Genomic DNA, 12,551 nt, shown 5'->3' with positions numbered 1-12,551 from the left:
AGGTCAAATCTAAGTGGATCAAGGAACTCCACATAAAACCAGAGACAGTGAAACTTATAGAGGAGAAAGTGGGGAAAACCCTCGAAGATATGGGCACAGGGGAAAAATTCCTAAACAGAATAGCAATGGCGTGTGCTGTAAGATCAAGAATTGACAAATGGGACCTCATAAAATTGTAAAGCTTCTGTAAGGCAGAAGACACTGTCAATAAGGCAAAGAGGAAACCAGCAGATTGGGAAAGGATTTTTACCTATCCTAAATCTGATAGGGGACTAATATCCAATATATTCAAAGAGCTCAAGAAGCTGGACTCCAGAAATTCAAATAACCCCATTAAAAACTGGGGTACAGAGCTAAACAAAGAATTCTCAACTGAGGAATACCGAATAGCTGAGAAGCACCTGAAAAAAAAATGTTCAATATCCTTAATCATCAGGGAAATACAAATCAAAACAACCCTGAGATTCCACCTCACACCAGTCAGAATGGTTAACATCAAAAATTCAGGTGACAGCAGATGCTGTCAAGGATGTGGAGAAAGAGGAACACTCCTCCATTGCTGGTGGGAATTGCAAGCTTGTACAACCACTCTGGAAATCAGTCTGGTGGAACCTCAGAACATTGGACATAGTACTACTGGAAGATCCAGCAATACCTCTCCTGGGCATATACCCAGAAAATGTTCCAACTGGTAATAAGGACACATGCTCCACTATGTTCATAGCAGCCTTATTTATAATAGCCAGAAGCTGGAAAGAACCCAGATGTCCCTCAACAGAAGAATTGGTACAGAAAATGTGATACATTTACACAATGGAGTACTACTCAGGTATTAAAAACAATGAATTTATGAAATGCTTAGACAAATGGATGTATCTGGAGGATATCATCCTGAGTGAGGTAATCCAATTACAAAAGAAGTCATTAGATATGCACTCACTGATAAGTAGATATTAACTCAGAAAGTTAGAATACCCAAGATACAATTTGCAAAACACAAGAAAATGAAGAAGGAAGACCAACATGTGGATGCTTCATTCCTCCTTAGAATATGGAACAAAATACCCCTGAAAGGAGTTACAGAAACAAAGTTTGGAGCTAAGACGAAAGGATGAACTATCCAGAGACTACCCCACATGGGGATCCATCCCATAATCAGCCACTAAACGTATTACTTATGCCAGGAAGATTTTGCTGAAAGGACCCTGATATAGCTGTCTCGTATTTGCCAGTGCCTGGCAAATATAGAAGTGGATGCTCACACTCATCTAAAGGATGGAACACAGGACCCTCAAAGGAGGAGTTAGAGAAAGTACCCAAGGAGCTGAAGGGGTCTTCAACCCCATAGGTGGAACAACAATATGAACTAACCAGTACCCCCAGAATTCATGTCTCTAGCTCCATATGTAGCAGAAGATGGCCTAGTTGGCTATCATTGGGAAGAGCGGCCCCTAGGTCTTGCAAACTTTATATGCCCCAGGAGAATGCCAGGGCCAAGAAGTGGGAGTGGGTGGGTAGGGGAGCAGGGCTGGGGCAGGGTATAGGGAACTTTCGGGATAGCATTTGAAATTTTAAGAAAATATTTAATAAAAAATAAAAGAATCCTACAAAACAACGAAATCAACCAAACCAAACCAAACCAAACCAAACCAAACCAAACCAAACCAAACCAAACCAAATCAAAACAAGTCAAAACAAAAAAGAAATACTACTCCACCTTAAATCACACATTGGCCTTGACACACTGATGATGAGAGACTTTAATACCTCCTTTCACCAAGACACAATCTTGTAGACAAAAACTAAACAGAAAAACATTGGAGATAACAGATGTTATGAGTCAAATAGAATTTACAGATATTTATAGAACATCTCACCCAAACATCAAAGCATATAACTTTTTCTTAGCACCTCATGGAACTTTTTCCAAAATCAGCCTCTTAATATTGAAAATAGTGTTATTTTAAAAAGCAAAGTTAGTTCTTGTACAATTTCATAATTTGCGTCATGCATTCTAGCTACTATGTCTATGTCTCTCCACTCTCTTACCTTCTCCCCGAAGATCCCTTCCTTGTTATTTAGTCCCTTTTCAAGATTTATAACTTTTCCAAGATTTATAACTTTTCTTTTTTTTTAAGTAAGGCTATGTATGTGAATAGTAACGTAATACCAGCATTGAAGCCTGGTAGTTTTACCAGTAAAGACACAACTAAAAATTTTGCCCCTTTTTATTTTCACTTCCTCTTTCTATCCATAAGAGATAATTCAGCACCCGGGGAAGGACTCCTGAATCCTTTCTTCATGTTTGTCTGACTGTATATTCTTATATAGTTTCCATGTCCTTGAGCATTTATGATTATCATAACAATGTATTTGCTAGACTTTTGAAGACTTTCTCAGTCTTTATGCTCTAAAGTCATTTTATGCTTCAGCAGAGAGGCCTTTGGAGCTCTGGAGGTGATAAAATACATGTGAAGTTTAGGGATGAGCATAGAACCCATAATCATTTCTTTTTTAGTTATGGAAATGAATTGCAAACATTCAGATATGCTGACAGGCACATTTATGCTTCTAGTGATTAAGTTTGGTAATAATTTTGTTTTTAAAGTTATTCTATTTGCCTGTTTTGTGTTTGTTTGTTGATTGGTTGGTTTTGGAAATTGAACCTAGGGCCTTATGCTTGCTAAATAACCTGCTATATCCTAGTGATAATAGTCCTAATATATAATCTAAATAGATTAATTACTCAACATTTTCATCCTGCCTCTGTTTATGAGAGTAATTAAATACTAAAATCAATATTTTGTCAAATATTTTTAAGTTTTAGAGGGCTACAAGGTCTTTAAGTTTTACGATTTTTTTCCCTTTGCCTTGCAAAAGGCAGTTTTGTCCTTTGTGGGTCATATAGACTTTGTTGAGATGCATGCACATGGAGAGCAATCATAGTTGTAATAACCTTCCTTTGTTGAATGGCAATTAAGTTCCAGGCACTCTACCTATTCTCTTTAGCTTTCATCAAAAGCAATTTACAAGTGAACAAATTAAAACAATGTTTAACATCTGAATAAAAAGTTTTAAAGCCTCAATCTCAGAACAAATTCTTTTCTTCTTAACTCTTCACAGTGAAACCACTAAAACTACAGAAAAGTCAAGGTATTTTATGATGAATGATTAAACAGTTTAGTGTGGTATTTAAAGTTTCTAGCATTTTGATTTCTACAAATGTTTAATGTTGTTTCAGTTTAGCATTGTTTGAAGGCTAGAAATATTTTCTGGTATAAATATTTTCCAGTATTGCTTATAATATACAAGGAAGAACGGCTGCATGTGATTGTAAAAAACTTTTTATATGTGAAGCAACCCCAATAAGCTATCCAAGGACCACATGTTTCCTTCCTGCCTTCTTTTACCTTATCTATGTCCCCATATACATATAAGGACCTCAGAGTCACACAGTAAGTTCCACTTATCCTTGATGTATGCCCTTGGCCTTTATTTTTAGGCAGGAATGTTGACTTTTCCATCCTTGTAATCTTAGACGACCCTTTTCTAGAAAGGACCCACTGACATGCTGAAAATGTCTCTGGCACCACTGACCTGTCTGAGAACCATGTGCCTGGCTTCCACTTTCTTTTCTGCCCTCTATTTTAGGTAGGAAACCTACACTTGTAGTACCTACTCCACAAATTCCCTTGACCTGAAAAGAAGTCCTAAATCTTTCACAGTATCCTGAAAATTAGTCTTGAGAATATTCTAGCATTGTAGAAGGTCTGCTCTTGGGCTTAGAAACTTCATTTGGCTGAAGCTGAGCTATGACTTCTACTAGTATCCTATTTGAAATTAGCACTGACTTGCCCCAAGATTGAACCCCAATCGTCATATAGCTATTCTATAGCCTGATAAGTTGAGGCACCAGAAAACTGAGCTTCAAGCAACCCCTTGACAAAGCAGAGAAATTTCCACACCAAGGAACTCTACCAATGACCTAACTCCAGATGCCTTTGTTCTTTTGAAAAACATAAACATAAATAATCAAGACAATAAGTCACTGCCAAAATCTTACAGTAATGTTCTCTAAAGAAAGTAATTGATTTAGATGATGTACAAGACAGTGATTTCAAGGTAACAGTAATAAACATTATGAAGGAACTCAAAGAGTACATGAGAAAATGTTGGCATAAAGGCCACAAAATATAAACTGTTGAATGAAATAATGAAAAAAAAATTAAGTTTTACGAACATGGAATGTAATAGAGATGGAATCCCCAAAGAAAATCCAAAGGCACAAAGTGCAAACTTTAGAAATTCAAACAAAACTTAGAAAAAACTTCACTAGTAGATTGTATGAAGTGGAAGAAAGACTATCAGGTAGTATAGACTAGCTCGAGAAACTGGATTACTATGTCAAAAGTAAAAGTTGATTACAAAAAAAAAACCAAAGAAGGATATCTTGGAAATTATAAAGGTTAAAACCTATAAAGTAGGTATAGAATAGAGATCCATGTCAAAGGCATAGAAAATATTTTCAACAAAACCTTAGAAGTAAATCACCCTAATCTAAGGAAAGAGCTGCCTATCAAAGTACGAAAGGCAAACAGAACACCAAATAGTCAGACCCCATAAAAGAACACAAAGTCAAAAGAATAAAAAACATACGAAACAAAAATCAATAGTATAAGTACTAAGTTTATATAACAAAGAAAGAATATTGAAAGCTGCAAGAAGAAAAATAAATAAATAAAAGTAGGCCCATTCAAATAACAGCTAAGTATTTTTTTCACAAAATATTTATCTAAAAAAAAATTTGTAGATTTATCTCCAAAAGCCAGAACAGCTTGAAATAATGTTCTACAAATTAAGAAAACCACAGATGCCAGCCGAGACTATTACATCCAGCAAACTCTTAGTTGTGATACAAGAAGGAAGAAGAGTTTTTGTAAAAAAACAGATTTATGGAATTTATGGCCACTGACACCCCACTAAAAAGGATTGGAAGGAAAAACTACACCTGAGGAGATTAAATATTGCTGTGAACCCACTGGAAGCAATATATAACTGTTGAGCATTGAATCAAAAGTTCTAATAAAACAACACAAAAGCAATAAAATGGCAGAAATTAATACATACTGTTCAACAATTGCTTTTAATATTAATGGTTTTTACCAATAAAGAAGAACAGACTAAATGATTGAATCCTAAGAACCACACCTCATTTCAGTGACAGACACTACGTTGAAGTAAGAAGGTATTTCAATCAAATAGATCTAAGAAACAAGCACACATAGCTATTCTTATATGTGCCAATTGAAAATTAGAACAGGTAAGAAGGGGCACTTTATAAATACTGAAAAGAAAAGCCACTAGTAGTATATTAAAATCCTAAATATATATGCTATATACAGGTTTACACTCATTCATAATAGAAAAACTATTGAATTTAAAGCCACACATTGACCCCAGAAGAGTGATTATGGGTGCTTTCCACACCCCGTTCTCACCAAAACCTGAAACTCTGGAGTTCAGGGATATGATAAATCTCATGGTAGAGTTTTACAGAACATTATATTAGCAGCCCTTGGAATTTCTTCAAAATAGGCCACATATTAGGACATATGGCATGTTTCAATTAATATAGGAAAAGTAAATTTCTGTTCTGCAATCTGTCCACCATGCTGTAAAACCATGATGATGGATGGATATGGTCATCAATAGAAACCATAGAAAGCACACAAAATATGGAAACTAAACAATACACCACTGAATAGCTAGAAGAATAAAGAAATCAAAGGGGACCTTAGAGAATTTCTAGAATTGAATAAAAAAGAAAATACAACATATTAAATCTATGAGACAAATGAAGACAGCCTTAAAAAGAAGAGTTTATAGCACTATATACCTATATAAATATCAAAGGATGTAAAATTAATAACTTAATCATCCACATAGAGGCTTTAGAAAAATCAAAACAAATAACATCCCTTCTCAAGTAGACAGGAAGAGATAATCAGAATCAGGTATGTAATTAATGAAATAAGAGTGACATAACAAAACAAACAAAACCCCACATACCATCAATGTAATGGAGTTGGTTCATTGAAAATACTAAGAAAATTGAAAAATTGTCAAAATTAATTAAAAGAGTACCCAGATTAATAAAGTTAGAATCAAAAGGAGACATTACAACAGATAGTGAGGAAACTGAGATTTATAAGGAGAAGCTAAAAAATCTATATGCCAACAAATGTGAAAATCTAAGGAAAAAAAGGATCTCCAGATATTCAAAATTCTCTAGATACATACAATTTACTAATGCTAAATCAAGGTGAAGTATATGATTTATTTTTTTTATATTTTACTAGATATTTTCTTAGTAGCCTTCCAATATATTCTGGAATGGAATCTGTTCTTAAGCCGATTCCTCTCTTTAACTGATTCGGATAAAAGCAGCTCCCCCTCTTCCAATTTTCTGGGAAGTTTTAGTGTAAATTTATTTGGATTTACATTTCAAATGTATTTGCAGTTATTCTGCTTCCAAATAAAGCCATTCTTACAAGTAACAGGGATAAGGAACCAAACATATTTTTTTTTTGAAGATTCAATTTGCAATTTAGTAAATGTTGATATGAGTCACTCCAAATTTTGGCCTTTGTGAACAAAACTGTTAGGAAAATTTATGGAAAAGTACAATCTCTTGTTTTAGGGAAGTCACCAGAATTGCATGGATGTATTTGGTATTTGTTTGACCTTGTATCAAACTGTCGAACTGTTTGTAAATTATGGATTTGTTTCCTTTTGCACCACGTTGACATGTCCAGTTTCTCCCCCTCCATTCTAGGTTGCTTTTCCTCCCCTGTTGTTCCTGGTGTTTACAGCACTGTTGTACCTCCCTGTGGCTTTAATTTGCATATCACAAATGCTTAGTGAAGCAGGGTAAAAGTTTATGTGTTCTTTTATTCTGTTCATGTGATGAGCTATATTGATCAATTTCAGAAAATTAAAAAATCTATTCCTGGCATAAACTTGAAGGTTAAGCAGTGTTCCTAATATTTCTGTGTGGTTTTTATTTCTGTAAAGCTGGTATGGATTTCACATTTCATAAGTAATCATTTTCATTGTGATACTTTTGCATATATTTCGCTATATTTGATATTTCAATAATACTTTCTCTTCTGGTTTTGGTATCAGAATATTATGCTCATATAATGATTTTGAAACTATTCTGAAAGGTTGTGTAGAATTGATGTTGTTTTAAATGAACTGAACCATTTGGTCCTCTTTTTTAATACAAGTTTTATATTACAGATGTATATACTATAGGTGTATATTTTCTTTTCTTGGTGTATATTTTCTAAAGATAGAATTAGCATTTTTATTAATTTTGTATAGGAATGTTTTAGGATTTTATCAAGGTATCTACCCACACCTGTATTCTGCTTTATTATAATCTACTTATTCATCTTTTCAACAGATTCTCTATCTTTAGACCCTATGAGTTATATGAATATGGGAGCATATTTCTAATTTTTAGCTTACATTCCATTCTTTCTCTCTCCTTTATGGAAAAGATAGGTTATATATACCTTGGATACTTCAAGCCTTCTGTTTGCGCATCTCTGAGTGTACAATCTGTAAAGATGATAGATATCTTTTGTATTTTCTTTTCCTTTTATTAATGTGGGTTGCACGCCTCCTGTGGCTTCTTTGTTGTTCTCTTTAATTTTTGATTTAGTTAGCTTGTCTGTGATTGGTCTTGCCTTACCACTATCTTATAATAAGAAAGTTTTACATTACTTTTCCCATTTTTTTGGTATGTATTTTTATGTAGACTACAAGCAAATTAAGAATGAAGAAATTTTGTGTGCCCTAACTCCTCCTCCATAGACACTGGATGTCTAGCAATAACTCAATGATTTATGGAGGTACATCTATCTTTAGTAAACAGCACATTTCATTATTTTTTAAATGTCTGTTTTTATACTTTTTATCCTTTTGCATCTTAGTTGGAAATGTAATTTCTTTCCCTACTGATTTGGTCCATGCACATCTAGCAGTCAATTCTCTGTGAGACTTCTTGCATTGCTATGGCAGTAGTGGTTGAAAAACACAGTTATACTTTATCAAGCACCAATATCCTTGCAATCTACCAGCAACAGCTAAAGTCCTCCAGCTCTAATTTCTTGACATTTAACTATTTCTGCTATTGTTATCTACTAATAAAAGAAATTATTTTTAACAAAAGGAGCATTCCTAAGATGTTATAGTAGATTAGTGTGGCTTTTTAACCTGTATTGGACAAGTAAAGTAAAAATTTGAGTTTTAAAGTAGAGTTTAACAAATACAGCATTTATTTGGCATACTATTAGAATTTAAGTCTGGGATTTGATTATTTATTATAACTATCAAATGTAAAATATATTTTACTTCAAATTTGGAACAAAATTTTTCAGTTTAATGAACAGAATCTTATTTGAATCTCTGTTTCTGAATTTATTATTATTATTTTTTGTGAAATTGTAAGTGTGCTCTCTAATTTCTCTCTGATTAATATATTGGTTACATTTCATATATTTAAGCTCCAAAACACCTGGCAAAATTAAAATGAAATTGTAGTAAGATACTGTGACCTTTATTATATTCACAATGAGTCATTTATTTTATAGCACCACTTTTGCATGCAAAAGAAACAACCATGTTTTCTTTGTTGTGGGGCTCAATATAATCTGTTTATCTGGGACAGTTAAAATAATGGATGCAATATATCTCAAATTCTTTCTGACTATTTAAGAGAGTACATATATAAAAATAGTTAAGTCTGGACATACATATTCTATTAAAATACTGGAAGCTTCATGGAAGTGTTATAGTGACTCCAGTTTCACTCATGCTCAACAACAAGAAATTAATACTCTCTACCCTTATTTTGAAATTTACTCTGTGAAATATTTTTAATCACAATTAGTTTGGGTAATTATCCTGAGAATTTATAGAACCAATTGAAAACCCAGTGTTATGACACTTTTCAAGATGAGTTGAAAAGAGGTCATTTTTATCTGCCTTGAACCCTGTCTTTATAATGGCTTGCAGTGACATTGTGTGTTATTTGTGCTTCTGCAGGTGGAAACTGGAAAGTTTCAATAAACACAAGTGACTTTCCAAATGCAGGGACCAGCTCCCAGATTTATATTGTTTTATATGGACACTGTAGGAGTTCAGCACCTATATATCTTTATGGAAGAGATGGGACTCGGTTTCAGGATGGACATGAAGACAATTTTACTGTAAGTCATAAAGTATAGTTAAAAACCCATTAATGAAATGATACAGCTGGTGGGAGCTTTGGAGTGATTTCAGCTGGTCACCTGGGCTCTTCCTATTAAACACCATAAATCTTATAGATGATCAGTTACATTCATGAATGTTTTTGTTCTAACAGATTTACAAGTAAATCCACCACATGGGAAGAAACAATAACTAGAAAGAAATACTTTATGTTTAATAGTTTTTGTTTTTATATTATTGACTGTCATCAGAAAGTTTATGTTATTCTGCCTCTTTAGATAAGGTTCAAAGTTAAGGTAAACTATTAACTAATGACGGCAAAAAGTTGTTGTTCTTATTCTTTTACTTTTTACCTTTTGTCAAGTTATCAGGTCATGGCTAGGTATATTATTATCAGAATCCAGAAAGTAGAAAATGTGAAGCAGGGGAAAAAAATGCCATGTTATTAAACTGCAGTTAGAAATACCAGAAGTTAAAGTAAAACTTGGAATGAGCTAAACATTACCAGAAGTTCACAGGGACTTCATCATTTTTGTGTAGATATATAGACTTATATTATATCTGGTGAAAAAAATAAAATCACAATCAGAATATGATAGGTCTTTTAAATATTTCCATATTCTTAGGACATTCACCTTGATATAATTCTCAGAGTTTTGTTTACTATAACCCGTTGATTTAGACTATTTTTAAAAAATAAGAATCACTGAAGTATTTGGGAGAATTATAATCATTATAAACTATCTTTTCATATGTTTAATATCAATCAGGAGATTTTTTTCTTGTATTTTTGGTGAGTTTAAATATTTGAAAAATAAAGTCTTAGCCACAACAGGCTGGGAGTCAGATGGCCAATTTCACTTTCCTTCCTGTAATCCATTTAATATCCCAGTTTCTTCTAAGACCAGTAGGGGACTACTCTCTTATTGTACCCTCATTCCCTGTGGACTCCATCAAACCTTGATGTCAACCCAGACTTCCTCCTTCCTATAGACCCTCTCAGCACCCCCTTCTAGTGCATGTCTGTTCCTTTGTGTCAGTCCCAGGTGCCCAGAACACTTTTTCCTGAGACATTCATTGGCCATACTTGGTAGGGACTCTGGTGTGTAACACACTATGCTTCCTATCTTTCATTATGATATCTCTAGTCTCATCTCAGCCTGGTAACATTACCTGCTTACAGGTACATCTTCTCCTACCTCTACTCCATTCACTGGGGACTCCAACTCTTGTTTCAGACTCAGGATCCTCTAGGCCTTGCATCTTTGTCTCTTCAAATTATTCTTTGCCTTACTGCAATCTGTTTGTAGATTCTTTTTCCCACTGTACCTCTAACTTGCTGAATACCCTGCCTCTCCATATGAATATGATACCCTTAACTCTTTCACAACATGCCACTCAGTTTTTTCTCCTAGTTCACTTCTATCCTCTCTGCAAATAACCGGCAGAAGCTCTTTCTCCCAAGTAACCCATAGCTACCACAAATTCTTAAGAGCTAGAAAAGGCAACAGAAACCAAGGAAAGGAATGTCAATCTAACAAAGACAAGACCAGATATTGCCAGCTAGAATCAGATCCATCATCCCAACACCAGATGTGTAGACAACTGTGCCTTCACAGGCACACAACTGTGCCTTCACCAGAACCCAGTAACATAAGGCTTACTACATAAGGCCCTGAGAAGTACCATATAGCTGAAGCACAAGGTAATGACATTAAAATCGCAATTATGACACTTTCAGAACCTTAAAGAAGAAATAAATGAAGAAACTGTGAGAACACTAACAGGGAAATGAAAAGCTATTCAAGACTAGAAAGTAGAAACCGAACCACTACAGAAAACCCAAACTAAAATAGAACTGAAAATGAAAAATTAATATACCAAGCAAAACCCTCAGTGGTAAGGCTCATCAATACATATAAGACATGGAACATGGAAGAGACAATCTCTGGCATCGAAGACAAGTTAGATGACAGTTAGAGACTATGTGAAATCTAAAAACAAACAAACAAACAAATAAAACAAAAACAAAAAAATAAAAGCAAAAGACAAGTATCAAACATCCATAAAATTTGAGACATCATGAAAACATCAACAAGTAATGGAAATAGAGGAAGGAGAAAAAACACTAGAATAAAGGCAGAGAAGGTATTTAAAAAAAAAAAAAAGAAACCATATAGAGGAAAAATTTCCAATCCTAAGCAAAGAATTACCTAGAAAGGTACAAGAAGCACACTGAACACAAATAGACATAATAATAAAAGGAATTTCTCATGACACATAGGAATAAAAACAATAAATGTAAGAACACAGAAAAATACTAAAGGCTACTGGGAAAAAGGACCAAGTAATGCATAAAGACAGCCCCATTCAAAAGCATCTGATTTCTCAGTGGAGACTAAAAACCATAAGGTCCTTGTTCTATAAACTCCAAGAGACAACAAATGCCAGCCCAGACTATCAATCACAATATACAAAGAAAGAGAAATATTCTTCAGTAAGCAATAGTTAAGCAGGATCTATCCACAAGCCCAGCACTACAGAAGGCACTAACAGGGAAACGTCAGTCTGAAGCAGTTAACTACATTCAAGAACACACAAGGAATGAATACTCCAAAAACAGTAAATCAAAAGAAGAGAAAACCCATAGTATAACAACAAAAATAATAGGTATTAATAAATGCTGCTATAAATGCTGATAACTAACATTATTAATGGCCTTATTTTCTCAATTAAGTGACACAAAAGAACAGGTTTCATTGAAAATAGGATCCATATTTCTGCTGAATCCAAGGAACATGTTATACTATCAAGGAGAGACATCACCACAGGTTAAAAGGTTTGAAACAGATATTCTAAACAAATGAACCCAATGAGGAAGCTGGTATAGGCATTTTTATATCTGACAAAATAGACTTCAACCAAAACTAACCTGAAGAACTAGGGAAAGACATTACATACTCAACAAAGGAAAAAAAAATCTATCTGGACAATATTCTAATTCTAAACATTATACACCAAACATATGAACACTCAAGTTTGGGAAAGATACACTACTACAGATAAAAATCACACACTGACTTATGTACACTGGTAGTGGGAGACTTCAATACCTTGCTGTTGCCAAAGACAAGTCATCTCGACAAAAACTGAACAGAAATGCTAATGAACCGAAGGATGTCATAAATCAAATGGTCCTTGCAGGTATTTACAGAACATTTCACCTAAATATGAAAGAATATGTCTTCTTCTCAGAAGCTTGTGGAACTTTC

The 12,551-nt window shown here is 34.0% G+C and overlaps 1 protein-coding gene across 3 annotated transcripts in view; it reads left to right on the top strand.

The window, feature by feature from the left end:
• Positions 1-12,551, top strand: part of Rp1 (retinitis pigmentosa 1 (human)) — a 293,594-nt gene that overhangs the window by 88,719 nt on the left and 192,324 nt on the right. For 2 of the 3 annotated variants that reach the window (XM_030252325.1, NM_001370921.1), the window contains exon 4: positions 9,115-9,278. The exons of the other annotated variant lie outside the window; for it this stretch is intronic. In XM_030252325.1, coding sequence (XP_030108185.1) covers positions 9,115-9,278 — 164 coding nt within the window. The remainder of the gene's footprint in view (positions 1-9,114; positions 9,279-12,551) is intronic. 3 annotated transcript variants of the gene reach the window in all.

The sequence above is a fragment of the Mus musculus genome, chromosome 1 (genome assembly GCF_000001635.26).
Source record: "Mus musculus strain C57BL/6J chromosome 1, GRCm38.p6 C57BL/6J".
Classification (NCBI taxonomy): domain Eukaryota; kingdom Metazoa; phylum Chordata; class Mammalia; order Rodentia; family Muridae; genus Mus; species Mus musculus.
The sequence above is the reverse complement of the archived record's forward strand: the minus strand, read 5'-3'. Positions and strand labels throughout refer to the sequence as shown.